Source organism: Lampetra fluviatilis, chromosome 2 (genome assembly GCF_964198595.1).
Source record: "Lampetra fluviatilis chromosome 2, kcLamFluv1.1, whole genome shotgun sequence".
Lineage (NCBI taxonomy): Eukaryota > Metazoa > Chordata > Hyperoartia > Petromyzontiformes > Petromyzontidae > Lampetra > Lampetra fluviatilis.
Genome location: NC_136276.1, coordinates 12,429,467 through 12,450,593, shown reverse-complemented (window position 1 = coordinate 12,450,593; position 21,127 = coordinate 12,429,467). Strand labels below are relative to the sequence as shown.

Sequence of the window (21,127 nt, the reverse complement as noted above, 5' to 3'; positions counted from 1 at the left end):
TTCTCGTTTTGTATTCACAGATGTCATTCGCTATTATGCCCAGCATTTATTACATTTATTTGAGAATGATGCTTCCTAAAAATACCCATCAATTTCCTCATTGTTATGCTCCCAGTGAAGGCCCTGGTTTTATTTATACTTGCATGCTGTCCAGCGTGTGGCCTGCGGCCCACTGCGTAAATGTTTGTCGCGTTGAGACTTCCTTTAAACCTGTTTCGATTATAAAGTCCTAGAGTAATATTAACCAGCCACGGGAGGATCCAGTATTGTTTTTTCTTTTGAGGGAAATACCTCCCCGAGCAACCGGGCCCTCCACGTCCTCACCGCCTTACTCCTCACGAGCTTTCGCCAACTGCACCGGTCCCCCCCCTCCCGTCAAGGGTCATTTTTAATTAAAGGAAAAAATGCTCTGAGGAATTGCAAAAGCGTTTTTCACATACTTTGGCATTCGGTATCATGTTACCATTTCTTTGTAGCCCAGTCTTGCAGCCCACCTAAAATCAAACGGATCGATCCACTTGTTTTCATAGCTGATATTCTCCAATACTGTAGTGTATTGTAATGTGTGGCTGTTGAGACTCGGCACATTTGTGTTTTCTGTCAAATAATCAATAGATTGCCAGATATGTGAAGATATTAAGCTGGCCCCATCACGATTCACCCCCCAGGGAATTGGTGAATTGTCTTGATTTTTGGTCACACTTCCATTCAAGAATTTATGCTTTTTAATGTTGGTTTTATTGTCTCTTTTGCATATTTTTAAGATCTTTTTATTCCTCGTATAAATGTATAATTAGAATTGTATTTGTATCGCATACAGTTTGCATAAATGGTACATCATCGATTCTTACACGTGTGATTCCAAGCGTGTATTGTGATTGTGGATCGATTTTGCTCGATGAATTGATGCATTGTTACTGACATGCTTCAAACGTACAATTAAAATACTGAAACTGGAGCTGATGTTTCCATTAAAACTGTTTAGCAGATGTGAAGGGTCTTAGTTTTTAAATTATCATGCCGATGTTATATTTCAAAGCATATTGAGAAAAGCATTTGCCATTGCACAGCTGAATCTGCAGCACATTGTTGCCTTTTAAAGCAATGTTTCAGTCTCGTATAATGTGAGCAGCCGAGTCTAAAATTATGAGGCCAGGTGTTAGTATTGAACCCTGCATTGGTTTTCCATTAAATGAGAGAAAGTTAAAAAGCCAATCCTTTCAATAATTAAACTAAATGTAATGTGTTATGCTTTCTTCACCTCCATGTGCATCCACAATGATGATTGAGTCACAACCAATGGTAAATCCACTATTGGATGAAACAACCCCCCCTCCCCTATGCCATGCTTGTTATTGGGGAGCATTTAACTGCACTTCACCGCACTTCACCGCACCGGTCAGTGAGGGTCCGTGAAGGGTGGTGGGGTGGGGGGTGCCCAGGGTTGGTCAAGGAGGGCTCCAAGACTGGCTCAGATATCACTTGCAACTGACATTAGCCGTGGCCATGAAGCAAACCAGGTTTAGATTTAATTTCATTTATTTAGGCATGAAGGGCCCACAATAGGCTGTTAGGCTGTATTTCATAGGTGTCTCATGGAGCAGCACGTTGATGAACCACTGCACGACCATTCACGATACTGTGTTGGATCCATAACACTGTTGTACGCTTTTAAATAATTTCCCATCGGTCATTTCCATGTGGCCAAAAACATGGGACATTGGCAAATAAAATGAAACAAAGATTGAAAAGTCTGCTTATAAGCAGGGAGACATGCATGCTTGGAATTCCCCAGAGAGATAGAAAGAAGAACATGTGGATCAGAGCCTAAGCAAGAGACACTATCGGGATTAGCAAAGAGTATGTAGGCTTGGAAAAAGCACATCGCTAGAAAGGATGATGGCCGGTGGTCTAGGCTAACAATGGTGTCGTAGCCTAAGGAGAAAATATGCCCACGAGGACATTTACCATGGAAATACAGCAATCAAATAATTGTGTGTGTAGGAGCTACATGGTTTGTTGCAGCACGAGACTGTAAGAGATGGCAACAGCTAGTGGAGGCCTTCATCCAGCAGTAGATACAATTTGCTGATGATAATATGCTATTCGTTGATACTTGTAGTGAAATGCAAACATTAGCGTGTGTATATGTGTGTGTAAGGAGATAAGATAACTCTGAATATACAGGTTGTGTAATGCAATGACATCGGGCAAAAGCTGTATTTGTCCAAGGTTTGTCCAAGCTCCTTTACTTGACCTTCACTCTATACTAAAGTAATGGTTGCCCAATGAGAGTATTCTACAAAAGCCAGTTACGAATTCCCCATACTATTGTCATGCATTTGACATAATAAGGATTTGTGAAACCTTTAAACACGATTGCCACCAGCAGCCAGGATTACACTTAGTGAGGATGCACGTGCCACACTTAACACTAGCATTTAGGAAATCGCAAGACTGACAGATTTGGGTGGGTGGCCCAGCTGTTTGGCACAAATGCTACTGGGTTGGTGTGATCCATTTTTACTCCATGGATAAAGCCACACAAAAATATAAAATGTTCACAGTCTGGTTAAGTTCGATTTAAAATTCTCAAGTTGGATTTTGATGGGCAGCACAATGAAGTAAATCTAACGTGACACTTGGTGAAACAAAGGACAATGAATTATTTTATAACTTAATAAAGAAGGCTACAAAGTTAGGCTCAATGTAATATAGTCAAAACGAAGGTGATTTACGACATGTTCACTAAACAGTTGGTTATATTAGTCAAAGGGACACAACTGTAAAACGAATCACAATATATTTTCCATATATTTAAGGAAGTTATTGAAGGTGAACTGGGATGAAAGTGATACCAAAAAGAGATGGATGAGAGCAGTTTTGAGTGTTTTTAAAAACTTAATTTACGAATGTAAAGCTACACACCATCATGCATAAAGAATAACTTGTGTTTTTTTAATTCGCACTGCCCACGCATTTTCACGTTCTACGCGACTGGGGTTGAGCGTGGGTGTGAGGAAGGCGTGATGTCAGTGGGACGCACGAACTGGGCTGAACGCTTTGGGATGCAAATGACTTCATCATGCAGATGTGCGTGGTGACGTCACCCATGCGCCAGGCGGCTAGCCAGCCAGCAAAACTTTTTTCCAAGTACGATTAGCACGTATTACCTACTATGAATGGCAAATACTGCCCTGTATATAATTTACAAGATGTGGCTTTGACAACATGCTGGTTGAGCTGACAAGACTCCCTGGCTGCTGTAGATTTACTTGAGTTTCAGATTCTTGTCTCTGTTGTATAGGCTCCGTCTAGCCCAGGGGTCGGCAACCTACGGCTCCGGAGCCGCATGCGGCTCTTTACGGGCTGCTTCTTGACGATATGTACGTGAGTACAGTATATGTACTCAGATGCATTGCGGCTCTTGAAATACTGAATTTTGTACCGAATTGTAAAGAAATGGCTCTTCTTGTTATTTTGGTTGCCGACCCCTGGTCTAGCCAAACAGAAGCCATATGTTATACATGTACGGTCAAGCACTGCCATGTAGGCCAGACAGCATTAAGGTACCATGCTGCAGTGATAATTTTTAATCTGTAAAAGGGGCACACATTTCTGGAATGGAAAATCGGCTTAAGTAAATATGATGCGATGACTATGGAATGCAGCTTTTCACGGGAAAGGTCCCCTGCATGGTGGGATGTTATAACCATTGCCGAGCCCTTGGCCACAAATAATTATTGATGGATACAGAGGATATTCCAGTCGTTTATCAGGCGCTTGTTTAATGGGCTCCGAAGTTAACGCCTATGCAGTATTGTACTTCCTTAACCCTTTCTCGTTCAGATGACTTACATGCACGTCATCAGTTTTTCTTCCGTTGACTTCAACGGAATGGAACCTGAAGAAAAACTTAAGATAAAATTACTTTATCGGTACCGAGGCTCCCCCACACCTCTTAAAGTCCGGTCGTGTCGCTGCAGTTATCTGCAGTGAGTTCAATGTTTTTATAACAGCAGCGCTATGCCTCTAAATAAAATTAACACTGAAGTGCTTGCGCGTTCTGAGATTTAGCGGTGAACAGGACCCACCCTGCAACTTGCAGTCATCCTGGAAATGGTTAAGTGCTTTGTTCTTTCTTTAAAAAAAGTTTTTGGTCTGTACGCCTGTCTGAACCACTAGCTCAAATAATAATCTACGCTGAACATGCGTAACCAGTGCATGGTGCCATTGTCCAGGTAAGCCGTTTGGCGCTTAATGTTCGCAAAGAGTACAAAATGTAAAATCGCATAAACTGTGACCTCGGACGCGAAATATGAGTCGCATAACAACATGTAGCACATGTTCTTGGGTCTTTCGGTAAAGTCACGTAGATAGGGTCAAAGAAAATAACAAAAAACTACGACGTTTTCAGAAGACGACCGCTTGTGTTGCGATCGAAACGTCGTAGTTTTTTTGTTATTTTTGGTATGTAGCACATGCTTCACTTGTTCCAGAGCTCGATGTTTTTCGAAGGACACCGGTACTAGCCTTCACCATAATGAATTCAAGGAACACGAACACGTGGCCGGTGTTTTTTTTTTTGCCAATTGTGACCAGGGACCACATTTCCTGCTTCGCTGCTGCTTGTATGCGTTACTTCCCAGTAATGTTTAGCTCCGCGTTGGAATGCATTTTTAATATTAACCTGCACAACACTGAATACTGTCATGTAGCTGTTTCTGGACTCTTTGGAGTTGAGATTGTACTTTTCATATTTATTGAAGGTTTTTTTCATTTAAAAATAGTTAATTCAGTGGTCGTGTTATACTGGTAGGAACCTCCTGGTTACACCAGCCCACAGGGGATTATTGTGTCCGTCCGTCGTGCAGGAAGGGGCTGGGTGGGGAGGGGCTGGGTAGGGAGGGGCTGGGTGGGCAGGGGAGGGTGGGGAGGGGCTGGGTGGGGCTGGGTGGGAGGGGTGGGGCTGGGTGGGGAGGGGCTGGTTACCCCGTGATGCCCTTATAAAACTCAACGTTTAACCTACTCACGCCGGCTTGTGCCCGCCCTCACAGTCGGGCATATTTGCGGAATACACCACGCCGCCGTTGACCCTGGCCATTGACCGAGCAACCCAACGTTCCTACCAGCTCCCTCCGCAGGAATGTGTTGTTTTTCCTGCTGTGGAAATGATCACAAAGTCTATTGCGAACTCACACGGCTGCCAGATAATCTTGTCCTTCTGGGTGTAAAAATTAACCTCCCCCTAACTCCTTCCCCCACGTGATTTGATGTTTCGTCATGATTCAGGACCGTAATTTAATTCCCGACTCGTTCCCCTTTTTTCGTCTCATCAGTAAATGTGTGTACATGTCATTAGCCTTCATGTAATATTAGAATATACCATAACATCAATTACTTGCACGTTCGATTCGACACGTGTTTCGTGGGCGCTCGAGAATCGTTCTAAATCGATGCGTCGTCAAATCTGTGCTTGTTAAGAGAACCTTTGTTTATCATAGCAAAATCGAACCGTTAATAAACTTGCGTTAACAACCTTGCTGTTATGGCAGCTGCCCCTGTGCTCTCTCTAAGGTATGCCACCTAATTTGCCCCACAAGGGCCCGCAGCATGGAACACGGCACTTGCGGCATAAGGCTTCTTTTGTATGAATGCTGAAGAAAAATGCGTTTAAAATTCCCCAGGTATCCTATTGGGGGGTTGTGTGAGGGGATGAAATACAGTGTACACTGTGTTTAAGGGGCTCATTTTCTATATCGCTAGAGTAAGCTGCATTTCTTTCATTATTGAAAACGTGATGAGAGACCATTGCACTTTATTAAGCAGTATTATGAACTGGCAAAGCACAGGGCAAATTAAATGGGTGAATAAATTAAATCTGCTGCTGACAATAAAATTGCTGAGAGCAAAATTGCAGACATATGACACAACTGTTCAAATTATTAAACTTATTTATGCATTGTATACCAAAGACAGACACCGTTTTGCAGTGCATAAAATTTAGAGCAGTAATGGCAATATTCTATATACCATGTCTTGCTATGATAGTCAGGGGTTTTTTAATTAAATGTTTGAGCTTTGCAATATTGTTGAATGTGACATAAAGGTGCGTGAAGAAGGCAAATGCTAAACAATGTTGCTTGGTAATGCCAGCCTCTCAGATTTTCGGCAATGAAGCAATACAATACGTGCAATTCAGTCAATCGCTTGCGAGTTCAGACACATTGAATCTGACAGAGGAATTATATTTCCAATGGAATGCTTTAGATTGATTTGGTTGAAAGAGACTTAATAAAAAAGAGTACCCGAATTGCTTAAAAAACTAAATCCATTACATAAATGGGGATGACATGTGCTATCGCAAAAAAAAAATTGTACAGACGTATCAATATCCCGGGATACAATTTGATGAAAAATATAGATTTTTTTTTTATCCAGTTACAATTTCATTCCTTGAAATTACTGTCTTAACATGACGCTAAATAACACTGGGAGTAATAGAAATGCGAGTGACGGTACACTGTAGAGTTCAAGGCGTCTGGGTATATAAAGCATCGCTTTATTTTCGGGGCCACCAGTGGAGAGAAATGAGAAACGCTGGGGCATCCGGGGCACCCTATGGCGTGGATGAATGGACAGCTGAAGGGAGGCGTAAACGACCGTGTCTTCCGAGGTGCGTGAGGCCATAGCAGAAAAGGGCTTTCGTCTCCGGCTCTGTCAGCGGCACCGTATTGAAAACAAAGTTCTCGCACAAGGAGAGCGTTAACATAACTCCTAATTGGAGTTTGTCCATTCAACCATTCGGAGCTGACCCTGTCATTAATTTGAGTCAAGGAAAACACTCCAGCATAGTCTCTGCAGCAAGACCATTAACATTCCTCAAGAGACAAAGGCATGCATTATAGAGACGATAGATATAGCGTACATACTTTAAAACATATAAATGCATATCGTAATGCAGCCTTTTTTTATTGTGGCACCTTTGCTATGTGTGTAAAGTATTAATACAGCATAACCACAATGGGTTTTTTTTTGCACGTTAACTGACACCGATTTAATTCATCCTGGAACGTCTCACCTCCGCCACAGGCATGGCCCACACAGTGCTCACCCACGCTTCTATTGCAGCAGCTGTCAATAGTACTTTCACAGCAGTGTGTACTGCTTTATTTTCAGTAAATGTATTGTGATCTCCGAACGTTACACATGTATTATTCATAGTGTAACATTTGCCAGTTTTACAACACGCCTGGCTTTAAATAATCCGTGTGCCAGGTATTTCGGAAATGTTTGTCCCTGCAGCTCAGAATTGGAGAACTGGGGGCACCTAGTTTCTGCAAGCACTCAGGAATGGACAATTAAGCAATTACAGATAATTTTCCTAATTCAGCGATATCGTTGGGACACAAAGGCACATACTGTGTTACATATAAAAGTCATGCTATGTATCTTTAAATTAAGGCTCGGCTCTGAAATTGTAATAGAAAGAGCAGGTGTTCAAATAAGACGCAGATAGCATGTTATTTATTAATTTATCATTTCCTAAGTTGATCTAAGATAGTAATGGTGTGTTCCTTGGCAAAGAGGAGGCCATTTGAACAAGCAAGACATTCGTCCCACATATCTGTGTATGATGTCTCACGTTAAGCTGTTTAAACAGTGTGGTTGAACGTAATAAAGCAGGCCTCTGTCGCTGTATTAAGGTGCAAGTCACGCACGTTGAAAATGATATGTATAGAGAAAGGATTCTAAAGAAAACTCAAACTTGTTTCTTCTCTAACAGTGCCTGCCCAGAAGCCAAAGTATGCAGAAGTCCCCAGGGTTCCAGAGTCTGCGAAGCTGGGGCCAGCAATTTCAACTGAGATAAAAGAAGGAGCTGGGCTTTTCCTGCATGGTAAGAAGTGCTTTCTATTTACTGTATAAAAAATGAGTGCATTTAAAACAAGAATTGTGCACGTACTTGTTATGCACCCGCGTGTGTGTGCGCGCATGCGTGGGGAGCGGCAGTGTAGCGGTTAGCGCGGTGCGCTGCGAACTCGGCTGAGTTCTATTCCTGCTCATGGCCAACACCGGTCTTGGGCCTCCCCTAGGTTAACTCAGCCTCAAATACGTACCTGGTGTGTGAGCATCGCTATTGGGGAGACAAAGGCAGTCGGGTGTGGTGTTAGCCTCCCACCCCCTCGTGTACCGTTCCGGCCTTCATAGGTGCTCCCTAACAGCACCTGCCCCCACAGTCTGTTAAAGGCTATATGGTAGATCTTTGTGGGTGCTTGAGCACACAAAGTGGTGGTGTAGTGGTTAGCAAGCTGCGCGAAGAGCCCAGTGAACTGGGTGTGATGCATGGCGATGGATTGATTATATTAGTGGCGTTCATTCGTACCTGACTAACGCCTTTATTAACTCGGCCTTCAATAAAGTTTTGGGGCCTGTGTGTAAACATTAGCACTGGAGAGACAAATATGGCTGGGCATAATGCTGACAAACAACACGTTCATGTTGCCGAACTTACTTTAACAGATGTTCATCAGCAGCAACAGTCTCTATATCCATATTGTTGAGGCACCTATGTTTGTACACTATACATAAGCATATTTCTTTTACGTTTCAAGATTTTTCCTTGCAGAACAGTTGGTACATCTCAGTGAGCTTACATAAAGGATCAGAATAATGATTTGTTCGTGCCTGCATTGTGTAGGAGGAGGGATGGTCAAAACATTTTGGGAATGGAATTTCAAAAAGTCACAGCGCCCTCACTGTGACCGTATTATATCTTTCTGTGTCATGGTGTCTCTCTACAGTAGCTCATCTCTAATGGGGATCCTTAGCCAGATGAGGAAGTTCCTCATCTCTTGCAGGAGCCAGGATATCTATTTTGGAATTACTCTTTGGTACTTCAATAATGCATTTGAGTGTCTCTGTGAATAGCATTAGTGAGGATGTCTCCTTGCCTGAATCCTCCTATAATTTATAATTGGTTACTTTAAGCAATCTCAGTGTAGCTGTCCTATCAGTATAAATGGTTCTGATTATAATTTTTTTAATGATAGCATTGGTTTGTAAGAGGTTGGATAAGTGCATCTTTTTGCACTGAATCAAATGCCCTTTATAGTCTACAAAGTTAGGCAAAGTCGTATTTTATATTAATTCGTTTCTTCCAGAATCTTATCCGATAGTCTTTATATGGTCAATGGTAGAGAAACCTTTTGTAAAACTACCTTGCTGTTGTGGTTGGTTGGCCTATATATTGACTGTTATGTAGTTATGTTATCTTGGTGAATAGTTTTTTTGGAGTCTGCTAAGAGGATAATGGGTCTTTAAATCTTCAAATCAATGTTGTCTTCCTTGTTGACTTGCCAAATAATTGAAGCCTCATTCCACAATTCACATATTTCATTTACGTCTAAATACTTAGTAAATAGGTCTGCTAATATTTGAGGAATGGCGATGATATAGGGAGGCAGTGGATAGACATGGCTGATGATGACTCGTGCTTTGTTTTTTCCTGCCTATGTTTTTTATATTTAGTATCTAGTTTGATAAGAAAAAAATCACCCACGATTGAATACAGTGTTTTATTCGACCAATAGTAGACCTTTATTTTAACAGTTGATAACCCATTGAGACTGCAAGTCTCTTTTGAAAATGGGTTACTTGGGTCAACAATACTTGGCACGAGAAACCTTGACATTAAGTGAACATTATTCATAGGGTACTGTATTATGTATTATTTCAATTTTGTTTTCAGATTTACCTTCATCTGATGTCTTTGGAATCAGATCAAAGCCCGTGGAGATGCAGTGTTTACTCTGTAAGGGAGACGTGAGAGCCCATGCACGAACATTACTTTTTTTTTTACATATGAGGTACATGTAGTTCATTTTCACGTTTGGGATATTGGCTGTGACTTTGACACAAGTGTCCCATTGCTGTGATTGTTACACAGGTCCTTTAGCATTCCTCTGTATAGCTGATGGAAGGTGAGTTTTGCTAATGCCCTGCAGCGTTACTGGCCGGTTGTGGGAATTGAAACATAATCTCTGTTCAAAATGTGACGAGCTTGCTCACCACTGGGCTATCATGCGATTATTATTCATTCATATATCGTCATGAAAGTAGCAGAAGACTACATACGTTGCATATGTTGCCTTTTACAGGTTCCTAGCATTTATGCTGCTAAGGCAGCATTCATCATTGACTTGCAGTGTAGAAACTACATAAGTGGATACAAATCAATTTCTTGCACACAGTAGTACAGAAAATTGACGGATAGAAATATTATGTCTGTGCACGCATTGCGTATGCACGGGGGGGGGGGGGAGTGAGCACAGGAAAGTCAGCTGCAAGTAGTAATTCACTCGTTTGGGTGGTCGTGCCTCCGCCGTCAAGTGTAAATACACTAGCGGAATGCAGCCCTTGGGGGGGCTTCGGCTTGCACAACAGATCGGCGTGTTGCAAGCCTCCTCCGCTCCAATTCGTCGCTTAAAATAATCTACGTGTAACAAACAGCTCCTTGCATTATTCATTTCGAGTGCTTCAAAATTCCTGCCGCTGGTCCCTTTGCTTTGTGCCAGTTCCACCATTGAGCTTTTGGCATTGAAAGTGTGCATTCAAGTCGGTGGATGTTTTTAAAGCGTCGTCTGTCTGACAGAGGGTTCCCACCGAGCATGTGCGGCATGTGGTGATATCAGCCAAAATGCGCCTTTGATGTGCAGAGGCTCGTTCATCTGCTGGACATTGTTCTGCAGCTGCAGGATGCGCAGGAGTCCACAGTTGCGCCGTGACCGGAAAACAGACAGCCGGCAGACTGAGGACCACCCGTTCTTATAGTGAAAACATCGTGTGTAAAATAAATCTCATTACAATTTCCGATATTATTAAAGCAATTGTGCATGCATTTTATTTCATTGTTTTGTATTTGGCTTTTATGTTTCTTCAAGGTAAGTACATTCATTTCAAATGATTAGTCAATTGCCAATTGTTTCTATTGCCGTCATGACAAAATGTTGTACAGTGTGTATTCTGTTTTTATCCAGAATCTTATTCCATTAATTCAAATGTATTTTTTATCAAGATATTTCATGAGTATTTAATTAACTGGGTCAACTTGAAAAATATATTGCTGTTGTCCTTTAAAAATGTGATTTTCAGTTCGTGTTATGTCCCCTCAAAGCAATGTTCGCACTGTGGCGCGCTCACACCATGCACACAGGAAGATTTTCCTGTGGCTGGTTAAAAGTCTGCCCAAGTCTGCCTCTTGTCATGTGATTTCATAGACCTCATTACATTAGTCTGTGGTATTGTACACCTTCGAGATGACCTTTAGAGCAGGAAAAAATGGGAGAGAGAAGACATCGTGAAATGTTATTATTATTACAATAATATCTCTTCCCACCTGACACCGAGGAAAACAGCACACACATCTTGTGTCCCTGTGAAAAATTAGCATCCTAAACCAGCAGTGCTTTCTAGTCAGCTGGTACGATTGGCCGCATTGGTTATTGTTTGAAGCAGGGCTGTTGTCTTGAGGGAGGAGACTGAGTTTGAAGGATTGTGAAATGGGAACAAGGTTCAAAGAAATGCTTGGTATGTTGGAGTGAGTATATATATGCAGGCCATGTTAGGGCATTGACTGGGGAGTTTGTTTAAGCTCACCAGGAAAGGAAAGTGAATTTTACAAAGCCTCTGCTTCCAACCTCCTTATATTAAATAGTTTCACATGCGGGTTTTTATATATACTGTACTTGCCTCATTTATGTGGCATCGTTTTCTAAGACGTTAAATTGAGTCAAATAAGGTTAGATGATTCAAGCGCTTCATTACGTGATGTTGTTTGCATTCCCAACTTTATTGCCAGCCTGGGTGCTCATGATGGATTGCCATCATAATGTCCCTTGACCTGCTTGGTTTTGTAATGCTTAGAAAGTGGTATCATTCCAGCATGCGGCTCATCTGTTTAATGCAGCTGTTGTAGCATTGCTCCTGTGCTCAAGGCTATATATAAAATATAAAATGACACTCCAGAGTATACTGGTTTGTCCAGATTATAATCCTTTGAAACGCTTTTGCATTCTTTTTATGTTCTAACGCTCGTTTTTGTACATATTTAAAATGCCCAAGTATTCATTATGCCTGCCAGTTGTGGCACAGGACCTTGTACGTTGTTTTGATCAGGCATCCTTTGGTCATCTATCTCCAAAGCTAATTCAGATCACAATTTGAGGAATCGCTGCATGCCTTGCAAAAGTTGAGCTTTGAAGCTTTTGTTCTCTGAGCTAGCTTGCACCACAAACATAAAAAATGTAAAAAGTACAACAACTTGAGCGTTCATGCCAGTCAGGTTGTAAGTAATAATAAAACAGCCACATGGTGCTGTCTGAAGTGTTGCTTCAAGAGCAACACCATTATTGGAATAGTGGCATTATTCCAGCCAAATATAAAGAAAGACATTCTTGGTTTTTAATGTCCCTGGATATAGCAAATTCATTCTTACAATTGAGTGGCTTGTCAAGTATTTTACCTGCATGTGTTGTTTTAACACATTTATAATATTTCATATAAGAATTATATCGGTCAACTCATGTGTATAATTGTTTTTTTGAGGATGATGTAGTTTATTCAATTATTTTTTGGGGCACCAGTCATATAAAATTCCCTTTTGTCCACAAAATCGGCCTGAAACGATTTTTCTAACTAGCTTGATACCAAATTACCAGACAGCAATCCTGAAAGAGTGGAAATGTGTACCTCCATGGTTTCTGTAAAATTAGTTGTTCATGATTCAGATTGATACATAAAATACAAATTATACACCTCTTCATAACTCCATAATATAGTTTTTTTTGGGTTAGATCACATGAATATAAATGTGTCGTTAAACCCGCCACCACCCAACACACTCAATTAGTAAGGGTTGTCACGTAAACAGAACATGCTAATTCGTTACTAGTACAGCACACCGGTGTGTTGGAGAGCAAATCCACAACATTTACAATCTGAGTACGACGTTTCGCCAATAATTACAACGAGCTTCATCAGGCGACAGCCAGATTTGTGGAGAAATCGTCCTGTTTCGTTCCATAAGTAGAGGATAGATGTGATGATGTCACGTGTGAGCCCTTCACGTGGGAAGGGCTCACAAGCAATAAAATAGCAGTACCTGTGATTGTCTGCTCACAGGTGATCCCCATTGACGTATGGTGGCCTGTATAGGCATGCATTTAAACAATGTATCATTTGATGATTCGCTTCCAAGCAGCACTAAGCCTGTAGTTATTCGAACGGTTAAAATTATTTATATTTCTCTCAATTTCGATAGATTATCTACTTAGTATTGGCCAGTAGTAACTGGTTTTGCACAGAACTTCAACATCAAAATCAATTAAATGTCCTTGTTGGCACGTGTGTTCTCATTGGCAGAAATGTTTGAATTGTTATTTCTAAATGTGGCTAGAACATTCTCTTTTATTTTATTGTCAACACCTTTCCGATAATGTCACAGCATTATAACTGCTCGACCCGAGCTGTAAGTGTTCTGACACTTGCATTGTTTTTGTACTTTTTGCCTTTTGGCGTTCCCTGGTCTCATACTAGTGAGACAAGGCCATGAAGAATGCTGTCTCTGGTGCAGGCCAATCAAGTTTAAAGACAATGCATATATTAAATAATTATCAGAGCACGGTTTTTTTGCATATTTTGCCACAAGTATGTGTGGTTAATGCAGATGTAATGCCGAGCAAAGAGGTGTATATATTTGGTATTTGAACATCTTAACGCCTGTTTTATTGCCAGAAAGGTTAAAATCTATTCTTATTTTTTGTATCATTTTGGATACTGGCAAAAAAGGTCCCATAGATAGCATTTGTATATTTTTTATTAATTGGCACCATTTGTGCGGCCCTAGTTTCGCATTCAAAAAGTCAGAGATTTTCTGCTCAAATGACCCTTGCGTCTGTGCTAATCTGAGTCGGTGGTGGACATTCCACATCCCTATGATAAGGGCCCAGCTTATTTGTGGAACAACCACTGTTGACATCCCCACAAAGTGGTTCTAATTTTATAGACCCTGAAGAGATGATGGGCTAAGACAATCCCAAACCACTACAAACAAATATTCTGATTCTGAAACCAGGATTTGAATTCCAAACCTTTTATTGTGGGTCTCTCACTCACCACCTGATTTGCAGTGGAGGCTCTGAAAGAGGCTGACAGAAATGTGTCAAAACATTGCTTTGATCACTCTGATAGCACTAAATATGCTTCTATTAAACCTGTGAAAGGAGAAAAACAACCATCAAAATAAAAAAATAGATTTCTGGTTGGTACAATTCATGTTTTCGCAAAATGTCCAAGTTACTATTCCATGCACATGGTCTTTATCCATACTTCAAAGAACCTGAACAATGTATTCAATTGCCACGTAGTAATCACAGGACAAGTGGGTCCCCACTTACCTTTTGTCGTGAAAATTAGAAATGGAGCAATTTTTCATTGTGTGTCCTTGAACAGGAAGCCTGGATTTGTCAATGCAGCCTTTGCTTTGTGGAAGAGTACAAAAAAAAACATTCGATATACTTCGTCGCTTGGCAAGCTCAGTCCAATTATGTGGCTGCAAATATATCTTTAAAATACAGACAATAATGTGTGGGTAGCTATTATCGACCATTGTCCACTAATGTGTATCTCAAAGTAGTGCACCATGTCGGAGTATAATTGATAACTTGTTGACAGCATAGCCTTGAAAGGATTTTAAATTTCCACAAGCTTTCTTGCTATTTAAAATCCTCACATCATCAACAGGAAGGCTAATATTTGAAGATTTATAATTTCTGTAAGTTAAGCTGGACAGGAATTCTAGTGGCTGTGTGTAACATAGCAGTACTATTTGTTCTGCAGGGAGGGCTCAAGTATTTATACATTCAAACTTAGCGTTTCTCAATTTTGCAATACTTTAGCTCTGGCACAGGAGAGCTGGCAAGAAATATATTTAATCATTAAATGAAAAATTCGCCAAAAGCAACCCACGAACATTCAAAATTGGCGATGTAAACGCGGGTACGGAAGGAGGGCCTGGAAGACGATGGAGCGTTACCAGCTGTTTTTATGCCACACCCTTGAAGAATGTGAGAAATGTTTCTTTAAGAAAGGGATCTTCCACCTGTTCACTGGGCAGCACTGAAGTAAAAGGGTGGCTCCTCGTTCTGCAGGGCAGCGTGAATGCAAGCATGGTCAAAATAGTTTGCTTCGCCAACAGTTAAAAATGTGTGTTCTCGGCTTGTATTTTGTTGATCGGAATGTTTCCCCTCAACATTTCCTCAGCGATACCTTTATTGAGCACAGCTTTTTGGTTCTAATCCTGACCTTCATCTTTGAGAGAATGATCATGCTGTAAATATCAAGGTTGGGTGGAGCCGTAGTTCACTCATTGGTTTGCACACTGGCCCCTTAATCCACTTCACCAAGCCACACTATCTGGTGAAACTACCCCTCCACAACTGGTACAGCACTGGTGGTCCTTCGGCTAATGGTGGATTGACAAAGGGCTGTAAATTGGTTTTTAAAAAATTCAAATGTATATTCTTCGGGAAATTGTAGAGCGACAACATTTTATGTGGGCAGGTTGGGGAACTACTTTATCCAGTAGTGGATTTACCATGGCTGATGAAACTGAATTTTTTTCATTTTTCATGAAATTTCAGTATTATAACACAACACTTGGACATTTACATTAAATCACACAGATGTATTGCATAAATATTGCTTCCAGGATTTCTTCACTTATGTGGTTTTCCTTACTATAATTTTAGATGAACAAGGCAGTCAACCATCCGTGAAGTAGCAGATTTCAACATTAATAAAAAGTAGCGTGAATTGCTTCACTTCATTTAGTTTTAGTCTTTGTTGTATTTTTTTGTATTCATCATCTCTGTAAAATAACTTTACATGATTATTTAATTTTTATATGTTTTATTCGGTTATTTTCATTTAAGATTCTACTTTTTAAAGTACATTACATAAATTGACGTGTCGATGGCGGAATCACCTGGAATGTGCTCTCAGTCCCGTTGGATATCATAAGCCAAGCAGGTTTAAGTCTGGATTGTGCTTGCGTGGGTGACCACTATGCATGAACAGGTGTTATAAGCGTTCTTGTTAATTCGTCAGCACAGGACGGTGCAGAAAATCCATTGATTTACTGAACCTTCACCAATCCGCTATGACCAGCGTGGTGAAGTATGGTCAAATAACACCCATGACGTGCACGGCATTGGGAGTGCCTCACCCAGTGCAGTATTTGGTTGACAAAAGGGCTGTACATTGATGAATATGAATATATACAGTATTGATTACTCTGCCGATTGGTGGTTTGATGTTCTCAATACATTCTCCACGTATGCCACTGGGGCTTGGTGATGTCATCTGCCACATCTCGCTTGTAGGTTTCCCACCTATTTGGGAGGCTGGATATGGTGGCGGCCATCATGTTTAAAGTGGCCTGAGTAATGGACCACAAACAAAGCAGTGGATTATTCTCACTATGAGCTGTACGCCTTTTGGCGTCATCTGGTCCAACACCAATGGAGACTAGGCTCTAAGAAAAGCTGTCTCGGGTGTGGACCAATCAACTTCAAGGACAGTGCATATCATTATCATCATCAGAGTTGTTCTTTTTGTTTGCATTTTGACTGCTTGTGTTGTGGTTATTGCAAACATGATGCCTTGTATAAAGATGTCAGTTTTTGTACCAGTTGAAAGGGTAAAAACCTATTACTATATTTTGCCACTGGTAAAGGAGGTCTCATAGTGTAAATGCTTACCCCGAGCTCTCAATACTCTGATAGTGCGCTGTCTTTGAGTTGTACGCCTTTTGGCGTCATCTGGTCCAACACCAATGGAGACTAGGCTCTAAGAAAAGCTGTCTCGGGTGTGGACCAATCAACTTCAAGGACAGTGCATATCATTATCATCATCAGAGTTGTTTCTTTTTGTTTGCATTTTGACTGCTTGTGTTGTGGTTATTGAAAACATGATGCCTTGTATAAAGGTGTCAGTTTTTGTACCAGTTGAAAGGGTAAAAACCTATTACTATACAGTGGATTATTTTCGTCAATCAATCGACACGATTGACCAGTCGTCCGATCTCTTCTTTGCTCCTTGCTTCATGGCTTGTGGTGAACTGATCGAGCGGCCCTGTCTCACGATGGGTTGGCAGATGCGGAGAAGGAGTGCAGTGTCCAGGAGACTGCGGACGCGTTGATGACGCGCCTGGGACTCCTGCTGGGAAGCAAGGCAGCGGCGTGTAGTGTCCCCGAGAGAGCCGACACAAAGGTACGTACATCCTCGATCACTGCGACACATGTGGTATGTTGGGGTTGATATGTGAATGGGCGTGTATTCTCAGCGTTGAGGATATGCAATGGTTGTGTTATTGTTTCTGCCTTGTTGATTTGCATAGCATTTTGTCATGCACGTTTGTAAAAAAAAAATCCCGCTTTGTGTAAATATGCTTGCAAGCTACAAATCGCTTCTGAAGTGACTCGTTTTGTTCCAATCCACTTTGTAGGAGAGTCGAAGGTTATATCCAAGTCAAAAACATTCCCTGAATCCTAAGCATTCATCCTAGGAATCGTTTCACTTGTGCCGCTGTCATGGCAGGCTTAATGCAATAAAAATATACATCACGTATGTTATACACTTGAGATTAAACCTGACAACAACAGCTTTGCCCTGGCTACCGCTGTCTTGCCCACTTAATTGTGTAACCGTTCTGACGTGTAAGCTCTTTTTTTGCACTGTCCCAGATTGTGAGCTTTTAGAAAACTGTTGCTGTTAAGCTCCGTGCGCGTTGAAATTCTGCCAGCCTCGCCTGCATTACCATGGGGGAAGTATCACGTAACTGTAATTCAGTCGGACATGACATGTCTAGTTATTGGTTTCTGCATGGAGGTAAGCGACTATGGGTGAAATCTGCCTTCCCTGAACGGCTTCTCTAAAGGTGAGGCTTTTAAATGTAGCCTAACTCATCACAGGTGTGCAGACATATAGTGTAATGGCTAAGCGCGCTTGTGTAAACCTTGTCATATTCTGTTTTTAACAGGGAACGGTTCTGCGGCACGCCACAGTTTAGCTGCGAGCGGCTTAGGTTATGCGTACACGGTGATTAACCGCAAGTTGTGTGACGTACAAAACCTGCCATTCTAAAACATGTAAGGCGAACTACAAACACTGGGGGGTTTTGGGTTTGTGTTTAGAAGAAGAATAAAAAATATACTATTCAAAGTAAAACAACCTTCTACGTGACTGCACTGGCAACGATTGCCCACTTACGGCACGGATGAGGGCAGTGGGGGTGGGGCTGGGTGAACGGGACTGTGTTTCTCATTTCTTTCCCGCTCCGTTCGTATTGGCTCTCGCTCCGACGTGCAACAGCCGGGCCGCATAGGGGCCATCCAGTTAGTGCGTACGCACGTAGGGGAGACGGGGGGGTTAACCCAAATGCGTACGCTTGCGTATGGGGGGGGTCTACTGACAATGTGCGTCCGCATTGAAAAGGGGGGGGGGGTGAAGCCTCGATAATAAATTGTCTACATTGGCCTTCAAATGAGGAGTTAGATAGTCCGGCTGTGGACTATCTGGTTGCTTAAACACGTTGATATTATGAATCATTGATCGTTTCTGCGTGGATTCAATATCGGCCGTTCTATAGGATTCTGGGGGGGTGCGTCAAGCGTACGTACGCAGGTAAGGAGGGGGGGGGTAAAAAGTACGCGTTCATACAGTGAGGGATGGAGGGGCCAATTTTTATACAGATTTTTGCGTACCTACGCAATGGATGGCCCCTAAATAGCGCGTGTTGTCGCCATGCCTCGCGCCGCTCGCCCGCTTGCTCCCAAGCGACACGCTCTCGCCGGGGTTTCTGCTGGGAGCGCCGCTGCTTGAGAGAGGCAGTGGTGAGGAGCAGTGTGTGTTGAGCGGGTGAGCGCGCGGGCAGCGTTGCTGACCTGAATACAAGAGACTGTTTTGTGCGGCGCACGGGAGGCCAAGCCAGAGGCCCCCCTATTAATCATCCGTTTCCAAAGCGTAATTAGACAAAGAGCATCCGTGAGAGCGCCGTTCGGGTTCTTTCTTTACGCGTAAGGGAAATGTAAGGCTTTCTTTTTCACTCTAACGTGAGCTGACAGAATTTGGCAGTGTTAACTAAAGCTTTATCAGGATTTCACTTGATTCGGCACTTGTTTTTTGAAAGGAGCTGCATCCAACGACGAATTGTGTAATCATATGAGGCTACATTGCAGTCCATAGTAAACACGGGTAGTTCGCAGCTATATTACATGCATGTATCATCAAGCATACCGTTGTTTGTTGGGTGGTTAATAAAAAGTTTTCATTCAGTGACTTTCGATAGGATTCTGTGAGCCAAGCTAAAGGGTATCTTAACAGGACAGGGTTTCTGTATCAGGTCTCCATAGTTGCATGTGGTACAAGCGAGAGGTTTGAACATAATTTCCATTTCAAGCTGTGCTCCTGCCTGTAAATTCGAGCCAGCTCATTTTTAGCCACATTTAAACAAAATGTGGCACATCACAGCCCAGACTTTGCTGGAAATTAAGATGAATGTGTTCAATATGAGGCTCAAAATCTATGTTCTCATCAATCCATAAGCCTACATATTGTTGCTATAATCCATACAGTGTCTCCTGCCACTTTGGATTGCTTAAAAAACGTAGCATTGAACTGTAACACGTTTAAAAACTGTTGACTTTCCATCCTGCCGTACCAAAGAAAAAGAATGCAGCTTGAGTTTAAAATCTACTAATGATTGTAATATTTCTAGGGAATATTTATAAACAAGGTAGTTACTTGATGGTTGGTTACAGTGAGGTGCTTTTGGGAGACCTGAAGTTTTATTTAACCGAAACATTAACAAACCGACTGGCTCTCGCAAGTTGCGAGGTTCAAAGGCGGTGAGGACCGCAACGTCAGTATCAACAGGAAGGATCGTTGCTATGTGTAAAACTGGGCTCGCCGCATGACAACGGAGCTGAAATAGTGAACCTTGGACGGGACTGGGTTGTTTGCCCAGGCATCTGAGAGAGAAGGGTCACTCACAAGTTTTTCGCCTCTTGCTTCTAAATAACTGGACACATAATGAAAAATAATGATACGTTTTATGCATGCCACTCGGAAATACTCTATGATCTCTATAAACTACAGAATGTTGTTTAAATAATGCAATCAAATGTTACATTTGAAAGATATTATTCTGAATCTGACCGTTTTGCCTTAGCATGACACGGCGTGACAACTGCCGTTCAATTGGTTTCTAGGTTCGCTGTTAGATTTTAATTCGGTCACGCGTGGAAACATCACGAGACAATCCACAATGGCCCCAGAGTGAGTCGGTGCTGGCGTCTTCCACGAGGAGCTCATAAAACCACAACGGCTGCCCACGTTTAAAGCGTAAACAAACAAGGAGCATAATGCACAATGGTATAAACGGCTCGCACCTCGCCGTAACATACAAACGCCCCTTCTCACGCGCCGCCGCAGTGATAAGCGCTCCTAATCTTCAGAGCTCGTCGCCACGCCACGCACACGAGCCAAGCCCCCCCTGTTGCCGCCTGTTGCGCGTCCAGTCCGAGCGCCCCTTCTGCTCGGCGCTGCAGGGGGGGATGCGTTTCTCATCGTCGTCTGCAGAAAATTGTATAATTGGTCTGCGTGGGGAACGACGCTTCCACGAGACACGGTGTCCGGGTTTCGAATTTTTGTTGAGCGGAAGACGAAGCGATCGCTAAAGAAAGGTTTGTTGGTTTTCATTTTTGCTCGCAAGTCTTGCCTTGTGCTGTTATGCATTTTAATTTCCTGCAAAAGAATGTTTCTCAGTACAATGTGGAGTTGCGGTTGTTTATTATATTACTATTGTAATCACTAACTCATGAAGGCTTTGACTAATGCAGAGATATGCGCACGGCAACAGGGATCTAACTTGATCTATACCAACATGGTTGTATTTGTCTACATGGGCTTATGTTGACTTTAGCATCTGCTCTTGTTAATGATGTTTCAAAGTTGCTTCAAGGGAGTTCTGTTTTTGTTTCTTCATGGGAGTGCTATTTTCCCTCCCCAA

The 21,127-nt window shown here is 42.0% G+C and overlaps 1 protein-coding gene across 4 annotated transcripts in view; it reads left to right on the top strand.

The window, feature by feature from the left end:
- LOC144942826 (protein TANC1-like) overlaps window positions 1-21,127 on the top strand; it is a 113,854-nt gene that overhangs the window by 33,727 nt on the left and 59,000 nt on the right. For 2 of the 4 annotated variants that reach the window (XM_078869823.1, XM_078869848.1), the window contains exons 5-7: window positions 7,787-7,897; window positions 9,749-9,811; window positions 17,213-17,328. In XM_078869823.1, the coding sequence (XP_078725949.1) occupies window positions 7,787-7,897; window positions 9,749-9,811; window positions 17,213-17,328 (290 nt within the window). The remainder of the gene's footprint in view (window positions 1-7,786; window positions 7,898-9,748; window positions 9,812-17,212; window positions 17,329-21,127) is intronic. The other 2 variants (XM_078869833.1, XM_078869841.1) reach the window with 2 other exon arrangements.